General features: G+C 31.6%; 3 protein-coding genes across 4 annotated transcripts; all 3 read left to right on the forward strand.

The window, feature by feature from the left end:
* The first annotated feature begins 3,956 nt into the window (after positions 1-3,956).
* LOC116113294 (cinnamoyl-CoA reductase 1-like) lies at positions 3,957-8,994 on the forward strand. Its single transcript, XM_031399438.1, has 6 exons — positions 3,957-4,121; positions 5,296-5,465; positions 5,602-5,793; positions 6,808-6,970; positions 7,771-7,957; positions 8,688-8,994. Exons 1-6 carry the CDS (start codon positions 4,001-4,003, stop codon positions 8,830-8,832), a joined length of 978 nt encoding a protein of 325 aa, XP_031255298.1. The 5' UTR covers positions 3,957-4,000; the 3' UTR covers positions 8,833-8,994.
* A 4,874-nt stretch (positions 8,995-13,868) lies between these two features.
* On the forward strand, positions 13,869-14,552 carry LOC116113342 (probable fatty acyl-CoA reductase 4). The gene is made up of 3 exons (XM_031399491.1): positions 13,869-13,947; positions 14,042-14,145; positions 14,427-14,552. Exons 1-3 carry the CDS (start codon positions 13,869-13,871, stop codon positions 14,550-14,552), a joined length of 309 nt encoding a protein of 102 aa, XP_031255351.1.
* A 497-nt stretch (positions 14,553-15,049) lies between these two features.
* On the forward strand, positions 15,050-18,749 carry LOC116113293 (probable fatty acyl-CoA reductase 4). 2 transcript variants are annotated; one of them, XM_031399437.1, is made up of 10 exons: positions 15,053-15,191; positions 15,286-15,389; positions 15,671-15,870; positions 16,003-16,103; positions 16,906-17,098; positions 17,182-17,343; positions 17,459-17,540; positions 17,741-18,007; positions 18,231-18,355; positions 18,470-18,749. In XM_031399437.1, exons 1-10 carry the CDS (start codon positions 15,113-15,115, stop codon positions 18,621-18,623), a joined length of 1,467 nt encoding a protein of 488 aa, XP_031255297.1. In that variant the 5' UTR covers positions 15,053-15,112; the 3' UTR covers positions 18,624-18,749. The 2 variants fall into 2 exon arrangements, 1 of the variants encoding a protein (XP_031255297.1); XR_004125393.1 differs by lacking the exons at positions 18,231-18,355; positions 18,470-18,749 and having other exon boundaries at positions 15,050-15,191; positions 17,459-17,599; positions 17,741-17,875.
* The last annotated feature ends 220 nt before the right edge of the window (positions 18,750-18,969 follow it).

The following is an 18,969-nucleotide window of genomic DNA, read 5'->3' on the forward strand; positions in this document are numbered from 1 at the left end:
ATAGTCAATTGATGTTTGTTACACAATTCTATCTTCTAATACTTGGGTTTTATACCTCAAGTAATAAACCTGTTAGTTATGACATGAGTTGATCGTCAATTTGTCATCGCAATTAGTTTCATCAATCCATATCGAGGTTGTACGAAACTTGAGAGCTGGGCGTACTTAAAAAAAAATTATGAGGCTAAAATATCTCTTCGATAATGAGGGGACAAAGAAATTAGGAAGTTACATTTTCTGGATAAAATTTAAAAATTTCATAGGACTAGGGTGGCCATTAGCTCCACCCTTAATTAAGATATATTACTAATTAAGGCTGCACCACCAGTGGGGATCCAAGAATTTCACTTATGGGGTAAAAATAAACGAAAAAAAATTAAAACCAATCATATTCATTTTTTTTTTCATTATGATGAGTTTCAACAAAAGTTATAAAATACAAATAAATATCTTCAAAAACAAATTTTTGTAAAATAAAAATTTTTCTAAATTGTCCTCGACAATTTGCAATTCTGAAAATTGTGATAATATCTCTCATCAACTGTATCAAATACATCTTCTCAATATAGGTGACCAAACAATATTCATCCATTGATTTCCTATTCGATTGTGTAACCAACTTTTCACAATTCATTACAAAAAAAGTCCTTTCAACGATCACAGTCGCAACTAGTAAAACCAAGCAAGTTTCACAAGTTTATACACCAACGGATAAAAAATGTCTTTTTAAGCTGAACTAAATCTAGCTAAATCACAATTCCTTCTAACTCACAAAATTCATCACAAGAACGCTTGTCAATAACATAAGTCCTTGTATGGTTCTCAAGTACCATCAACTCAATACAGAAAAATCGTTGTAAAACTGGGCAAAACAGATCAATTTATGCTTGTCAAAAGCAGGAAATGAATACTTGGATCTAAACATGTCATACAAAGAAGTAGTCAGTACTAACCTTAGTGAACGAGTGTTAAGTTTTTTAAGTTGCATATTTATCACTGTATAAAACATTCAACTCAATAGTGTGAAGTTTTTATGTGCTCAACCTTTTCGTGCCGCCTTCGAATTGCAAACATATCATCCATATTCAATGACAATATCATGTTTTTGGCAAAATGAAGAAATTTCACTCAACAAAGATTTTCATCTTCATCTCTTAAAAATTGTAACCGTTGTTTTGGAGACTTTGACTAGGGCCATAGTATTTATAATGTCTTGATCTTTTCTCTGCAATGCTTGTGAAAACTCATTAGTAATTGCCAATATATTTTTCATCATATGCAACTAAATGCAAATCAAAGGAATAGATTACATAATAGATTTAGGGTGAAATCGAATCAAGTCTAGATTTGGTAATTGAATTCAACTCGATCTCTATAGTACCGAGTTCGAGTTCGAGTTCAAGCCTGTCGAACTTGAGAAATCAAGTTCAAACTCGAACTCGGTACTTGAAATTGGAAATCGAGTTCAAATTCAAGTTTGTATAATCGAGATTTTTTTGAGTTTTGTTCGAGTTCAATTCGAACTCGTTTTCAAGCTCATCTAACAGGCGTGGATTTGCAAATTTTACAACTTTTAAATTACATATGACCTCTATTACTTTAAAAACTGTCAACTTAACCATCGAGCTTGGAAATACTCGTGAATATATTGAGTCAAGTTTTACTCGATTAACTACTCAAACTCGATTCGACTAATGCGGAGTCGAGTTCAAGCCAACATCAAGTATAGTTTGAGTGGCTCGTGAGTGGTTCGACTTGATTTTCACCCCTAAATAGATTACATGCTTCACCACGTTGTTCAGGATGTAAGCCATTACGTGCCAACCCGAAAGCTCTTATTCCTTTAATTTTCACTCCCAATAAATTTTTTAAAAACTAATAGATCCCCTTGTATATAAATAAAAATCACAAAGAATATGTAATAAATATATTTGAATTAAAACCAGGGTTTTACAAAAACAAAATCCAAACTTATCGTGGGGGCCGACTATTCCGTTCTGAAAATCTCAAAGATTTATATGGATAAAATTTAAATAAATATAAATAGAAATAGAAAATCTGAAATTTTTAAAAAATTGAGTGGAGCTGTGGTCTCCACTTTTCATTCATTAAATCCGCCCTGTGCACCACCTCCGCCTCCACTGCCTTCACCAACATAGGAAACACCATCTCCACCACCAAATGAAAAAAAATATATATATATACAAAAAATAATAATATTACAAGCAAATTTGAGCTAGCCCGAGAGATGAAATTTCATTTCAATAGGAAAATGACACATGTGCCCCTATGTTGTCTAAGATTTCGGGATGTCAGTGAAAAATGCAGAGGGGTAATTTGTACTTCGCATAATGTTAGTGTCCGAATCTGTTATTTTTTACCTCTGGACCCAAATATTTTCCGAAAATTTAAAGGGCGTAAAATGTTCTTAACCCACTATGCCTGTTCAGGAGCCCATCCTCGGTCAATCCTGGTTTGGGCTCAAGTCTAGTTTTCAAACGCCCATAGCCCACTATATTCTAATTCGAAAATGTTCTATTCAGCCCAGGGCTTGGCTTTAAATGGGCCCTCAGCCCAATATATTTTAATTGAAAAAAATATTATTTTCTAACCCAATACATATACTTGAGTTGAAAAATGTTCATGCTGAAAATGGATCTTGTTGTACAGGGCCTAATATAAGTATGGAATTGATAGTTAATAATGAAGATAATATATGATAAAAGAAAAAAACATTCAGTCTATATCAATAAAAATATACATATAATATAAAAAATTTAAAAATTTAGTAGAACTTATACGAAACAGGTGACTCTAAATCTTCAAGACCACGGAACACCTTACAAGCTCATCTTGCTACTCGAATACAAACCTCTGAGTATAACTAACTTAAGTGATTAAAGAGTTTGCAATTTGGTAAGCAATTACATCACCATAATTGGATTAATCTCCTTTTATTATATTTCTAAAGGCAAATACCAGTTTATACACGTCTCTAGCTACTTTATTCTATTGGGTTAGTTGCCAATTTTTGCCCTTTTTACTCCTAGTCAATAATTAATTGATACTCGAATTTGAGAATTCTTTTCGAAAGTGAGAATATTGATTATTGACTATTATAGTAATTCGACCTTGACATGTGTCCAACAATATTAATTATCTTCTCATAATAATACTATATATTCTATACAATCGACATGTGTTCCCCCTCAATTTTGATGTAACGTGTAACACATCCCTTCTATCTTTAAAATTGTATATAATCCCCTCTGCCTATAGTTATAGTTATCCGTCTTAGGGAAAATTTGGGATGATAACTTGCACCTTTGAACTCGTAAACCTATTCTTCTTCTTCTAATAATAATAATGATAATTTATAAATTAGTAAAACAACTTTGTTTAGGTGTTTAAAGATTAAAAAAAGTACAATAATTTGAAGTTTTTTTTTTTTTAATTACTATTGGACTTTTTGTTGTTTAATAATCCGTGATATTAGATGGCGTGTATACATATAGATAAGAAGATTTTGATTTAATATTTAATGATGCATTAATTTATGTTTTGGAAAAGAAGAGTTTAAGTCATAAGACTGAGGTAGATTTGAATAATTATGATTATAAATTAGATCAAAAAGAATATAAATAGAAATATTAAATTCAAATATTATTTTAAAATTAATTAATGGTTATATTGGTACTAATTGGATTCATCAACTCGAATATAACCAAACCCTAATGGGTGATAATACATTAGTGTGCTTGAAAAAGATTTATGATATAAGCAAAATGTCCATGATGGACTTGAGACAAGTTTAGAATCAAGGCTCTAGGGTAAAAATGTAATAATTCCAAAGCAATAGGGGTGTTTGATATTGTATCAAATTTTATGGATTTTGTTAAAATTACTCCTTGATAAACAGAGTGGATCATGTATCTATAAATAGAAAAGCAAACTCTCAACTCCAAGACGTTACAGAAAAAAACTCAAGGAGAAGAGGAAGATGAGCAGTGGAGCAGGGAAGATCGTGTGCGTAACCGGAGCTTCCGGTTACATAGCTTCATGGCTTGTGAAGCTTCTCCTCGCTCGCGGTTACACTGTGAAGGCCACTGTTCGTGACCCCAGTTAGTTTTCATTCTGTCAATTTTCTCATTCATATCCTTGTTGATTCTTGATTTTTCCAATGGGTTTTATTATCATACATGCAATTTAAGAACATACCCATTTCTTGATTTTGGCTGATTGTGTGTTATTCGTATGGATTGCTTCATTTTGGCTGGTATTTGTTGAAATGTTAAAGTGGGTCGTTTTGATTTGCTTTGTTATGGACATGATGATCTGGTGTTAAAAGCTTAGTTTTTGATGCCATCTACTCATTTGGTTGATGATTTACAGAAGAAATCAATACAAATTTCGATATAGAGGACTGTGAAGTTTTCTAGTTATATGTTTTGTACCTGAAACGCTGTGTTGGATATGAGTTTATCGCAAAAATTAAAAAATAAGACGATTTGCTTTTGCGTTCATGTTTTGAGGGAACATGAGTTCTGGAAAATATTTGAACGTTCTAATAGGCATGGCAATGGGGCGGGGCGGGATTCTCATTCACCGTACCCATTCCCGTCCTCAAAATCACTCCCCACCACCGCCCCATCCCCTTTACGGGGATGACAAGAATTCTCCTTTCTCGCCCCAAAGGGGAATGTTGGATGCCCGCCCCCCCCGGATAATTTTATATGAACATAAATTAATTTGAGCATTATCAAACATAATAGTTAATTCTCGTCCACAAGACAAACACTTAAATTAATTGTTTAAACATAATAAATTATACATAAATATGGGCCAGGGTTTGTTCTTGTTCAATTGTTTAGGGTGAGGCAAATTGGGAAAATATGAGTTTTTATAAGTAGGATAATTGTGTAATTAGGTGAAATGTGGGGGTAATAGTGAAAAGTATAAGTATATACATATATATATATTTTTTTAATTTTATATATTATATACGGGGCGGGGCGGGGTGGGGGAAAGGCATCACCCACCCTTGAGGACGGGGATTAAAACACCCCCCACCCCCACCTCTATCCCCAAAAAAACCGGGTCTTCCCTGCCCCATGGCGGGACGGGTACCCAAAATCCTGGGGAATATTGCCATGCTTACGTTCTAATTGTAATCTTATCTTTATAGGCACCAATTAGCTTATTTTTCTTTTTAAAATGATTTTCTAACTGTATTTAGTTTTTATTCTTCTTTTTTAAATGATTTTCTAACTGTATTTAGTTTTTATTCTTCTGCAGATGATCCAAGAAGGACAGAGCACTTAGTTACACTTGATGGAGCTTCGGAGAGACTCCAGTTGTTTAAAGCAAACCTATTGGAAGAAGGATCCTTTGATTCTGTTGTTGAAGGATGTGATGGTGTTTTTCATACTGCATCTCCCTTTTACCATGATGTCAAGGATCCACAGGTTAATTTTCATGAAATTTTTTACATAAATACATATATGCGTAGGCAGTAAAGTATGTGTTTTATTGTCTTAGCTGAATGGCAAGCTTGGCTTCCTTTTCTGCAATGGTTACTTAAATTTCATGTTTTCATTTCAGGCAGAGTTAATTGATCCTGCAGTGAAGGGAACTCTTAATGTGCTTAACTCTTGTGTAAAAGTCCCTTCTATCAAACGAGTCGTTTTGACATCTTCAATGGCTGCTGTTACATATAACGGACAACCTCGAAATCCAGATACAGTGATAGATGAGACTTGGTTTTCTGATCAGGAAGTCTGCAAGCAGCAAAAGGTTTCTCTGCGTGCTATTGTTTTTTCTGTCTTATTGAGAATAATATATTGCGACTCAAGTGAAATTTCAAACTCTTAGGTGTTATTGACAATAACCTGTAATTGGAATTAAGATTTATATACAAGCTTAAACAAGTATTACTGATTGGATACTAACTATATCAATGTATGTTCATCGCAAACAGTTATGTGATGTTCAACATCCTTTTTCCTTCTTTTCTTTTTTGTGTTTTTGGGGTATATTTCATTTCCTTGAGGTTTGGCCTGTTGATAGACCCCTTGTTTGGAAAACAGGCAAAGACCTTCTCTACAGCGGAGGTTCATGATAAATTTTATGATCAGTTTCCAAAATTTCAGTGGAGGTCTCTGTTTGTACCTCTTGTTATATTTGGGAAAGGCAGTCTCTATATTCATGATTGACTTCTGCTGTTTCACAGAGACATTGTGCTGGGCGATATTTGGGAAATTTATAATCCTTTTGAATTGTGAGGCTCCTTTGTCGTTGTAGGTCAATAGAATTTGCAACATGGCAAAGAAAGATTTTTTTTTTTTTTTTTTTTTTTTAAATTTATTTTTCTGTATGAGCCTGTCTAAACTCTCTGAAGATGTTGTGAACTAAAGGGAATCATGAATATGATGCTTATATTTCACTTCCATCTTTGAATTTGGTGGTTAGGTCTTTACTTTCAGTGCTTCACGGTGAAATTTCTTTACAAGGTCTTCATCTTGTTCTGCTATGTGATTTACTTGCATAGCTTGATTGAAGAGATTCTGTACACACTGTTGTGATACAGGTTTAGTTTATTGAAATATCAGTAATTATAAACTTCTTGCATAATCTACGTTTTGCTTTTGGGTTCATGGTTTTCTGGACTGGTTAATGTTCATTATGTAAAGCTATTAACAATTTACTTGAGTTCAGTGGCTTCTGTCTTTAGTAATAAATAAGGAAATGATATTAGACTTTCTTCTTTTTTATTTTTAATATTAATATATATAGCTTTTGGGTTTATAGCTTTGGTATGTGCTTTCAAAGACCCTGGCGGAGGAAGCTGCCTGGAAATTCGCTAAGGAGAAGGGTTTGGATATTGTTGTTCTAAACCCAGCAATGGTCATTGGTCCTCTTTTACAGCCAACGCTTAATACTAGTGCTGCAGCAATTCTAAGCTTAATTAAAGGTATTTTTTTTAATGCTAATGGGTTGATTTCCGTATTCTTTTACCTAAATACACTTATCTTCTTCAATATTACGAGTAAATAATCTTTATGTACCGAGGGAGAAAAACTCAAAATGTATTAATAGCTTTTTATGAGAATAATTTATTTGAAGAAAGATTTACTTTTGAACCAGAATGTTTCCGGGCCTATAGATTTGTTACACTTCCCAAGAAAGTCAAATACATCGGTTTGTGGGATTTTCAGTTGGCTGCTGAGTCGTAGAACTGGGAAATGCAACATGCCGCTGCAAATGGCAGTTGACAAACTTTCAGTGGCTTGAGGCTTTTTGTTAATAGGAACATTTACAAGTTTATTCATGTTGCTTCAGTTATTGCTGTCTTTTTGCCAATTAGAAGGATGGGTGTTTAGGTTTTTATTTTGAAGAGCACAGTAACCCTATGAGCAAAGCTAAAGGGATGAACAAGATATCTTCTGGGACATTGTCTCTAAATGGATTTTCCAGTTCAACAAATTATAATGGTTCTGCCAACAAATTATAATGGTTCTGCCTTTGGCAAGACTAACAATTTACTTGGGTTTCTGCTTACTAAAATTCTATTTTTTATTTATATCTTCTGAATCATGGAAACTATTAGTGATGATTGTTATTATTATATAGATTGATACTGATGCAAAAACACCTCGGATAAAGAACAGACAATCCATAATTTTTAATGTTATGCATCAACATTGCTGAATGTGTGTACTTATATCTTAACCTTTTTACCTCATTTATTTTTCATTCCATCATTGGATGCAGGAGCTCAAACTTTCCCTAATGCAACTTTTGGATGGGTTAATGTTAAAAATGTTGCAACTGCACATATCCTAGCTTTTGAGGTTCCTTCAGCCAGTGGAAGATATTGTTTAGTCGAGAGAGTTGCGCACTATTCAGAAGTTGTGAAAGCCTTAAGTGAGCTTTACCCCACTTTCCACCTTCCTGAAAAGTAAGTTTTTCTTTCCACTCTATATTAAGACAGTAAAAAGGACAGGTAATAATCATCAGTTGCGGTGGATGTTCATTTTGCTTATTTTTTCTTTTATGAAGTGAGTTGCGTGAATAAGTCTGTTATATAGTAAGTTTTGTCTGGCTCAAATCTGTCTTCTTTTATCGCAATTCTTAGCTTTCTACGTCACACTAATCATGCTAATGGTTTTTGCGTTCTATTCCACTTAATTTATTTCACCTCAACAAACATGTTATGATGAAGCAAAAATCACAGTGATAGTTTTCTTGCTGCCATTTACCATTTTTGACATCTTAACGCGTTTCATTTCAAATATTTGATCCTATCAGAAAAGCTGTGCTCATGTCCAGAAACATTTTGAGCTTTGACCCTTTTCCTATTATAAAATAGAAAGTAAAACTGAAATGTTTTCTTTATTCGAGCTTTTTTTAATCTATATTGGCTTCAGACTTGCTGGTTTTAATGTATTTCACTAGTTATGAAATATTTCTTGATGACACATAGAGAGAGTGGGACAAACATAGAATTTTGGTGTCGATGACAGCTTCTTTTAATTGGCAACCCTAGTTAACATGATAGACGATTTTCTTTTTTTGGGAGGATTTTGGACCTTCTAATTCTTGGCAGTTAAACATTCCGCAGTTAAAATGTTCGACGATACTGGATATAATTATAATTAAATATAATTTTGTGTTGAAAACCTTTTCAGGTGTGCTGATGACAAGCCATATGTTCCGACATATCAGGTGTCAAAAGAAAAAGTGAAGGGCTTGGGACTTGAGTTCATTCCCTTCGAGGTTAGCATCAAGGAGACGGTAGAATCTCTCAAGGAGAAGGCCTTTGTTGATTTCTGAGTATGCTGCCCTTGACAGTCCTCTAATAATAAATAAGACTTATGTTATCGATAACATTGTCTTGTGGTAGCCAATTTCTTGTTTCAACACTCTCTAAACTTGGTTATATTTCAGTATGCATTTATAAAAGGATCATTTTTTCCTAAAGTTTTTGCTTTCGTATCAAAATTGTCTTTTGGTGCCTCTGAATGCGTTAGCACTATAATAATTGTAAGATTTTGTGGAGTGATATTGTGTTTCTTGTGATATTGTGTTTCTTACAAGCATTGTGGTATTGACATATCGACAATCATATTAGTTGGGATTCTAACTTTGTTACACAACATCATTGAGTTAGGATTAACCATAGGATTTTGTGGACGAATGTGTTTACTACTGTTAACACGAAGCTAACATATCAATAGTCATGATGTGGGATCCCAATTTTGTATATATAATATTTATCAAATTTAAATACCATAATAGAATGGGATATGTAACATGTCCATATTGGGCAAATACAATGGTTTGATTGTTAATAAAGTCAAAAACAAAGTGATAAAACTCATTGCATGAACCAAAACCGCTGGAAGTATATCGGAAAATGGATATCTAACATTGCAATAAAAAGGGAATCGGTAAGGTTGCCCTCCTACTCCTAGTGGTCATTCACTACGAATAATACTATTGCACAAGGTAACGATGTTCCTATATTTATCATTATATCAGTCTATTGGTAAAATATTTACCTTTTGGTAACATTAACTCGCCCGAAACAAGAAATATGACTAAAGCACCAGAAAATGAAGATGCCTTGACTCGACCACTGCTTTGCAAGCGCAAACCTAATCAACAGCAGCGCAATAACTTGTGGGGGCATTATTGTTGGAACAATGTGCCCCAATGCCAGCCCTACCGTCGGCAGAGGGCCATGGAAGAAGACAATGCTAAATCTCGTCGAGATTCAAATATTATATTTACTACAAATAACTTTACCTTTCATCTTTCATATGAACTACTAGATCATATCCTTTCATCTAAACTATTAGATCAGATGATCCAATCAACCAGTACTCTTACCATATTTCAATAAAGAAATTGCATTGAATGAAAAATCCATAGCTTTAAATGTTGGAGTCTCACACCGATTAGGTACGCTTAAGTCTATTAGGTTATCAAAAGAGGTAATCCTCCCATTCAACAAGTCCTTATTGGATGAGAAGTTAGATCCACCTTAAATTCTATTATGGTATCAGAGCTAAGCCTAGTTGAGCTAAGTGCTTAACCAGCGAGTGAGGAGTTAGAGCCAATAACTACCTTCATCAACAGGCTTAACCATGAGGGCGAGTGTTGGAGTCCAACATCGACTAGACATGCTCAAGTCTACTACTGGTTTATAAAAGGGTGTAATCTTTCTATTCAATGTAATCCTCTCATTCATCAAGGCGTGGAGTGATGAGTAAATCTACTTCAAATTCTATCATCAAATGTGTGATTAAAGTCTTACAACTCGTAGGACCACATCGGCCAACAACCAAGCAAAAAGTTGTGGACAAAACCTTCTCTCAACTGCACTAATATTGAAGATCTTTATGGAGCTCTCCACATTTAACACAAGTTCAAATTAGTTCACCCAATTATGATCAACAACTAATTTTGAAGACAACTTTTAAAAAATCTACATTGGAATTAAAAAACAATAATACTATGCTGATAAAAACTTTTTTAAAAAATATGCATACAAAATGATATAATAAAAAATGAATGAAACAATGAATATAAGGAATTTAGCTTTTATAATCACTCTATTATTCATTTTTTGATGTGTCACTTTATATATAAATTTTTGTAAGATATCATTGTATGAGTGTTATTTTTTTTTTAATAGTATTTTTTTATTTCTCTCTGCTGGCTATGTGTCCTCCAATTCAATCAATTTGTGCATTAATTTGTCCTTTACTTGCGGTTCTGTGCATGAAATTATATATTTACATGTGATTGATATTAATTACTTACGCCCTTTAACTAGTACTTTTGTGTTTTAAAACAATATACTTACATATTATTTTGATTATGATTACACCCACAACCTCTTCTCACAAAATTCCTTCGCAACTCCGACATAGTAACTTGTAATTGATTAGTTCATAATGGATTCCACCTAGGTCTCACCTGATAAATTACGACTAACAAATTACGAGCTACCACGTCGAGGTTGTGAGAGAAAGTTTGTAAAAAGAGGTTGTGGGTAGAATATTACTCTATTATTTTATTATTTATTATATAATATATTAGGTTTATCTTTTGGGCGAAAATATTATTATATTATAATGTTTGAGCTTGTAATAACATTTTTTAGATCTCTAGGTCTAATTGTTATTTACACTAAGTTTGGAGGATATTTATATTTTTAAGTTTAATTATGTGATATTATTTAAATGTATTGAGGAACAAATTGTGACATCACATACTTATTTTAAGGAAGTGATAGTTATAAATATACCCTTAATTTTATTCTAAAATGAAAAATAAAATGAACTATGGGACAAATCCAATAAATTAATGATGAGATTATGGAAGTAAATATCCTCATCATATCTAATTAGAGAAATTAATTTTGAAAAAATAAATTCTATAATTATGTTCACTTCTTTCAATTAATACAAAATAGAGAAACTTATTTATCTTTTTCTTTCTCCAACTCACTTACATTTGAAAAAATGGGACATATATATATACTAGTTTAAATTTGGAGTAATATTAAACGTATAAATAAATCTTACAAATATTTATATACAAACTGATATGACAGAAAATGAATGAAAGAGCGAATATGATGAGTTTGACTTTTGTGTTTACTCTTCTATTTATTTTCTTTCATATCAGTTTGTATAAAAATCTATGTCTAACATTATTGTTAAATTATCCATAGATCATATAATATTATCAGCCTAATAACCATAACCATTTACTGATTACAATTTTTTAATGGATAATAATTAAACTAATAAAAATCATTAAAACTAACCAAATATAATTATGGTTTTTCAATAATTAATGTTTCATGAAAACTTCATTAGGAGTGGTTAAAATTTTATTTTATTTTTAATTAGTTTGTCGAAAAACATATGTTTCATAATTCCAGGGAAATCGGTTTTTGATTATACCAAGTGCCCCAATATTGAGCGAGTGAGACTATATCCTGCCGGAAATTAGTTTTTAACCTTAAGTTGAAAATTGACTTGAGTTAAGATCAAAGGAAAATCTTAATCCTAGTAGACCTTAGGAAAATTACCGTAATTAAAATTAAGTGCCTATAAATATCTAGTTAATTCTTAGAAAATTGTAATAGCCAAGATACCAATAATAATAATATGAGAAAGAAAATCCAAGTATCAATCTCCAAAAATTTTTCTACATACCTACCTAAAAAAAATCCTAATTGTTTGTGTCAGCATTACCTTGATTACAAGAAAATAATACAATTATTGCATCGTCCTATAGATACAGAGTGTTACTGAAACATATATTAACAGGATAAAAGATGTTAATTTTCACATGCAAGAGAAGGTGAACAATTGGCGATTGTCGGTAGCCATTGTCAGCCTCATTGGATAAATGGCAACAAGTAGATCATAGATGGTGATTTAAGAGGCAACAAACTCTAAATAGTATGTATCGAAAGTAACATATATCTAAAAAATTAATGAGAGTAGTTATCAGCAATCAATTGCATAAATAATTATAAGAAAAAAATAACCTATTTTTAACACGAAGAAAATAACGTTTATCTATCTGATTTTTTTTCTCCTATATATAGCCTTTATTGTCATTACTCAAATAATCATATTTTTAAACTTCAACTCTCACATCTATGGAATTTGTTAATTCTCTCCAGTTTTTGAAAGATAAGACCATTTTAGTCACTAGCTTTTTAGGTAAGAATATTAATATTTTTCACTCACACTCACATTCTTTCTCCCTTAAAATTTGATGGTACGCACACGGACATATTGTTATTCAACTCAACTTTGAATTGAACTAATGTAATCATACACACCACACAATTAGATATAAATATAGCCATTTATAATATCATTAGTCTTTATTTTCCAGAAATTATAAGAGATAAATGAACCTTTGAACTAAGTATTCGGTTCTAAATTAATTGTTTCAGTTAATTGAATAAAGTTATGAGGTGGTTGTTTTAGTTCTCCATTATCATAAATGCCTACACTCGCTAAATAAATATCTCAACCGTTCATACTATCTTATCATTTATTATTTCCTAGTCAATCATTAACTCGAATCTAATTTGAGAAATGTTTGATGAAATTTAACGAGGAGTCATTAATTGTTTTTTTTTTTTAGTATGTGATGAAACATATATTTCATAATTACAAGGAGAAAACAGCTTTTGCCATAGGTAAAGCCCTAATATCAAGAGGATGGTATGATACACACCTAAAATAACTTAACACACACATATATGTAGAGAGAGAGAGAGAGAGAGAGAGAGAGAGTTCTTAGGAATAAACATCCGGAAGTTTTGACCGTACAGTTCAAAAGTGAGACCTTTGATATACATTTTTAAAATATTAAAATGTCAATACTAGAACAAATCTATATATAAACTTTGTTAAATTATATTTTAAATGCGTACATTAAAGTTTGAATTAACTATATATATATAATGCAACAAATACAAAATTAGAATTTCAACTTTATATTCTCAATAATAACGTGACTGATACATAAACATTATTGATATTAAATAAAAAAATATATATTAATTTTCACGAGTGAAGGCTAGACGATCTCTTTTCTTGGACAGTAATCATGAATAGGTGAAGGACAAGAGGTAGATGGTGATTAGTTAGGCATTAAATAAAATTTGGACGACCGAGTGGAGGAAAAGTACATGATGACTATAATAATCTATGCACCAACTTTCTTAAAATGGCTGATTCAATAATCTTTCAGATTTTTTTCTTCTTCTATAAATAGACCTTATTTTCATTCTACAACACAATAATCATCCTTCAACTCTCAAATCAATGGAATTCCTTAATCCTCTCCAGTTTTTGAAAGATAAGACTATTTTAGTCACTGGTGCCACTGGCTTTCTAGGAAAAGGTATTAATATTTTTCAATCACACTCTCTCATTCAATCATTCTCCCTTCAATTTGATGTTTTGTTATGTTCATATTAATTTATATGTTAGTGCAGTTTTTGTGGAGAAGATCCTGAGGATTCAACCAAATGTAAAAAAATTGTATCTTCTTGTGAGAGCAGCAGATGCAAAGTCTGCAATGAAACGAATTCTTGATGAGGTTTATGTTTCACTTCATAGTGTTTAATAGTCTGTTTCTCTACAAATATTCATGTAACTTTTTTAGTGCGCGTATACATATACACACACGGACATATTGTTATTCAACTCAACTTTGAATTGAACTAATGCATTCATTCACACCATACAGTTAGATATAAATATAAATGAGACAGAAAGTGATCATATATGTTGTAAATATATTGTATTGTGATATGAATGATGAGATACTCTATAATTTTTGATTTTTTTTTTTTTTTTTAAATTCTGAATATTATACAGGTTGAGAAGGACTTGTTTAATGTGCTGAGGGATAAACTCGGTGCCAATTTCAAGTCCTTTGTATTGGAAAAGGTGGTAGCAGTAGTTGGAGATGTTTCTGAANGGGGAAAACAGCTTTTGCCATAGGTAAAGCCCTAATATCAAGAGGATGGTATGATACACACCTAAAATAACTTAACACACACATATATGTAGAGAAAGAGAGAGAGAGAGAGAGAGAGAATTCTTAGGAATAAACATCCGGAAGTTTTGACCGTACAGTTCAAAAGTGAGACCTTTGATATACATTTTTAAAATATTAAAATGTCAATACTAGAACAAATCTATATATAAACTTTGTTAAATTATATTTTAAATGCGTACATTAAAGTTTGAATTAACTATATATATAACGCAACAAATACAAAATTAGAATTTCAACTTTATATTCTTAATAATAACGTGACCGATACATAAACATTATTGATATTAAGTAAAAAAAATATATATTAATTTTCACAAGTGAAGGCTAGACGATCTCTTTTCTTGGATAGTAATCATGAATAGATGAAGGACAAGAGGTAGATGGTGATTAGTTAGGCATTAAATAAAATTTGGACAACGGAGTAGAGGATAAGTACATGATGACTAGAATATATATTATTTTCATTCCACAACACAACAATCTTCCTTCAACTCACAAATCAATGGAATTCGTTAATCCTCTCCAGTTTTTGAAAGATAAGACTATTTTAGTCACTGGTGCCACTGGCTTTCTAGGAAAAGGTATTAATATTTTTCAATCACACTCTCTCATTCAATCATTCTCCCTTCAATTTGATGTTTTGTTATGTTCGTATTAATTTATATGTTAGTGCAGTTTTTGTGGAGAAGATCCTGAGGATTCAACCAAATGTAAAAAAATTGTATCTTCTTGTGAGAGCAGCAGATGCAAAGTCTGCAATGAAACGAATTCTTGATGAGGTTTATGTTTCACTTCATAGTGTTTAATAGTCTGTTTCTCTACAAATATTCATGTAACTTTTTTAGTGCGCGTATACATATACACACACGGACATATTGTTATTCAACTCAACTTTGAATTGAACTAATGCATTCATTCACACCATACAGTTAGATATAAATATAAATGAGACAGAAAGTGATCATATATGTTGTAAATATATTGTATTGTGATATGAATGATGAGATACTCTATAATTTTTGATTTTTTTTTTTTTTTTTAAATTCTGAATATTATACAGGTTGAGAAGGACTTGTTTAATGTGCTGAGGGATAAACTCGGTGCCAATTTCAAGTCCTTTGTATTGGAAAAGGTGGTAGCAGTAGTTGGAGATGTTTCTGAATTGAACTTGGGAGTAAAAGATTCTAAACTAATGGAAGAAATGTACAAGGAAATAGACTTAGTAGTAAATTCCGCTGCAACAACGAACTTTGATGAAAGGTATATATTAAGGAGAAAGAGCTAATTCAAAATTTTCCTATATATTCGTATCCTCGTTCTTCTCTTCCCTAAATTAATTTCATTTGACATTATAAATTGAATAATTTTTCTCTTGATTTATTTGGTATTTAGATATGACTTCGCTTTCAACATCAATACAATGGGATCTCTCAACATTATGAGTTTTGCAAAGAACTGCATTAAAATAAATATGGTTCTCCATGTATCAACAGGTAAATTATTACTGATTTACGTTTAGTGATTGATTATATTTTCAAAGTATAAAATTCTTTTCAATATATTGATTTGATCAATTTTTTACCGATTAGTGGTTTGCTGAGACAAACAAACATTAAAACACCTCATTCTCTAATTTAATAGTAATTATAATTATAATTATTGGAGTCCTACACCGATTAGGCACGCTCAAACCTACTACTTTATAAGAGGGGATAATCCTCTCATTTAACAAGGCCTTATTTGGTGAGTAGTCATGCCCACCTCAAATTCTATCATGGTATTAGAGCATAGGTTCAGTTGAACTGAGTGTTTGACCAGCGGGTTATGAGTTATTTTCTAAACTTTATAAATAAAGTTTGTAAATATTTGCTCATTTTTATTTTATTTTTCCTTTAAACGGATCAAACTAAGTTGAATGTATTATGTGAACAGAATCAGGCTCTAGTTATAAAGTAATTAAATTTAAAATATTTTTAATTTAAAAAAAATATGTTTTTGATACCAATAAAACTATTTCACAATAAGCATTGAATATCATTTTAGCCCAACTAAAAGAAAATTTTTATTTTGCAACGACTCAACATGATACACTGGTTACATGTTACTCTAATGACTTGAATCCACAAGTGATTCACGTCGAATTTATGACAGAGATAAGATTTCAAGTCACAGCAAACTATAAGAGAAATATTATTGAAATCTAAATGTATCAAGCTTAGAAATTACAAGGGTATGGTATTTATTACTGGAGCTGAAACATTTGTATTTGGCTGTGGATTTTTGTTCATTTTCTAGCATATGTTTGCGGTGAAGGATCAGGGCTCATACCAGAAAAGCCATTCTACAATGGTGAAACTCTGAAATGCTCATGCAGATTGGAAATCACTGAAGAAAAGAAATTGATAGACGAAAAATTAAATCAACTTCAAGCCCAAGGTGCTGCCAAAAATGAACTCACCTCAACCATGAAGGAATTAGGCATCCAGAGGTATGACCTTATTGAATAATCAACATTAAATAAAATGTTAAGTTAATAATTTAAGAAATAATAATAATTAATTTTTTGAACAGGGCAAGATTTTATGGGTGGCCAAATACATATGCGTTTACAAAGGCAATGGGAGAGATGATTTTAGGAAAGTATAGAGGTAATTTGCCTCTTGTCATCGTCCGCCCCACCATAATAACCAGTACATTTGCAGAACCCTTTCCTGGTTGGATCGAAGGTTTGAGGTATAATCACATCAACCATTTCCATTTTTAAGTAATTAATGCATCTTCACCAAGAACTAATTAAATTTATGAAGTTGTGATTTTTGTAGTATAACTTCAATTATTTTGAATACAGAACAATTGACGGGCCAATTGCTGGTTATGGTAAAGGGAGATTGACATTCTTGCTCGCAAATCCTAAGGCCATCTGTGATATGGTGAGATAAACTCTTTCAAGTGAAAACATACATGAATATACAAAAGCCTTCTCTTTAGGGTTAGATTATTATAACTCAATTTTTTTAACATAAATTTGGGTCATAATTTTCAATCATTGATCCAATGTAATCCAAAAGATACACGTTTGCACATGTTTAAATTTAAATAGCAAATTCATGGACATCATGCATTCATGCAGATGCCAGTGGACATGGTGGTGAATTCAATGATCATGGCTATGACGGCAAATACACGACAGTCTTCTCAGATGATTTATCAAGTTGGCTCATCTATGAGAAACCCCATAAAGTTTACAAATGTTCACAAGTTTGCGAGACAATATTTTGTTGAAAATCCATTGATTGACAAAGCTGGGAAGCCAATTAGAGTTTCCAAGTGTACATTTTTTAAAACATGGGCTAGTTTCTACACATACATGCGTATTAGATATGTGATGCCACTAAAGGTTTGTATTCTCAATACCTTAATTGCACTTGAGAATTATATGAGAAATATTTTATGAGACAGTTACACTACCTCACTTTGTTTGGGTTATGAAATTGTCCCATATAAGGATTTCTCTTTATATAATTCATTTATATATTATTTTCTTATAATTCATTTATATATTATTTTCTTACATTTTGCTCATTGTATTACTAATTTTTCATTTTTGTTCTTGTCTGAAGGTACTGAAGTTGATTTCAGTTTTCGACAAAAAATATAAGGATGTTTGTATTGGTCATGGAAAGAAAATCAAATTTGCTATGCGGTTGGTGGACCTTTACAAACCCTACATGTTCTTCAAGGGAATGTATGTTCTATTATTTTTTATCTCTTATTTAACAAATCAAATAAACCATAAAGTCATATATCTCTTGAAAAAAGGAAACATTAAATTTATCATTTGTGTGTTCTACTCCTACAGCTTTGATGACACAAACTCACAAAAGTTGCGAATGGAGGTAGGAAAGAGTGGGCTAGTTGATGCATTTAACTTTGATCCAAAGAGTATTGATTGGGAAGACTACATTATCAATACTCACATTGTTGGACTTGTAAAATATGTTCTCAAAGGGTAATTGATATAAATGTCGCGAACTTTTTGTAATTTGTTTCTATATTATATGTTTTACATTTTGTATTAAATAAATATCAAATGATCATATTATATGTAGCTATAAATGATCATTTGATGATATGTGATTGAGGAGATTTGTATTTGGTTTCTATATTACAAGGTTTTTTTTTTTTTTTTTTTTGGTATTGAAATAATAGCACATGATCATATCTAGGTAAAATGTGTGAATCTTAAAGAGAAAGATGATTTTGAGAGAAAAATTCTGATATTTACATCAGGGTAACTGAACTATTACAATTAATGAGGCTCAGCTCACCTTTATACAAAGAATATTTGGTGAGTGAGAG

The sequence above is a fragment of the Pistacia vera genome, unplaced genomic scaffold (genome assembly GCF_008641045.1).
Source record: "Pistacia vera cultivar Batoury unplaced genomic scaffold, PisVer_v2 Contig678, whole genome shotgun sequence".
Classification (NCBI taxonomy): domain Eukaryota; kingdom Viridiplantae; phylum Streptophyta; class Magnoliopsida; order Sapindales; family Anacardiaceae; genus Pistacia; species Pistacia vera.

Bases quoted from the DNA above. Each gene is read 5' to 3' on its own strand.
- LOC116113293 (XM_031399437.1), top strand. From the start codon at position 15,113: ATGGAATTCGTTAATCCTCTCCAGTTTTTGAAAGATAAGACTATTTTA. The intron at 15,871-16,002 runs GTATATATTAAG...TTTGGTATTTAG, and splicing joins ACAACGAACTTTGATGAAAG to ATATGACTTCGCTTTCAACA. The intron at 17,344-17,458 runs GTATAATCACAT...TTTTGAATACAG, and splicing joins GGTTGGATCGAAGGTTTGAG to AACAATTGACGGGCCAATTG.
- LOC116113294 (XM_031399438.1), top strand. From the start codon at position 4,001: ATGAGCAGTGGAGCAGGGAAGATCGTGTGCGTAACCGGAGCTTCCGGT. The intron at 5,466-5,601 runs GTTAATTTTCAT...TTTTCATTTCAG, and splicing joins ATGATGTCAAGGATCCACAG to GCAGAGTTAATTGATCCTGC. The intron at 6,971-7,770 runs GTATTTTTTTTA...CATTGGATGCAG, and splicing joins AATTCTAAGCTTAATTAAAG to GAGCTCAAACTTTCCCTAAT.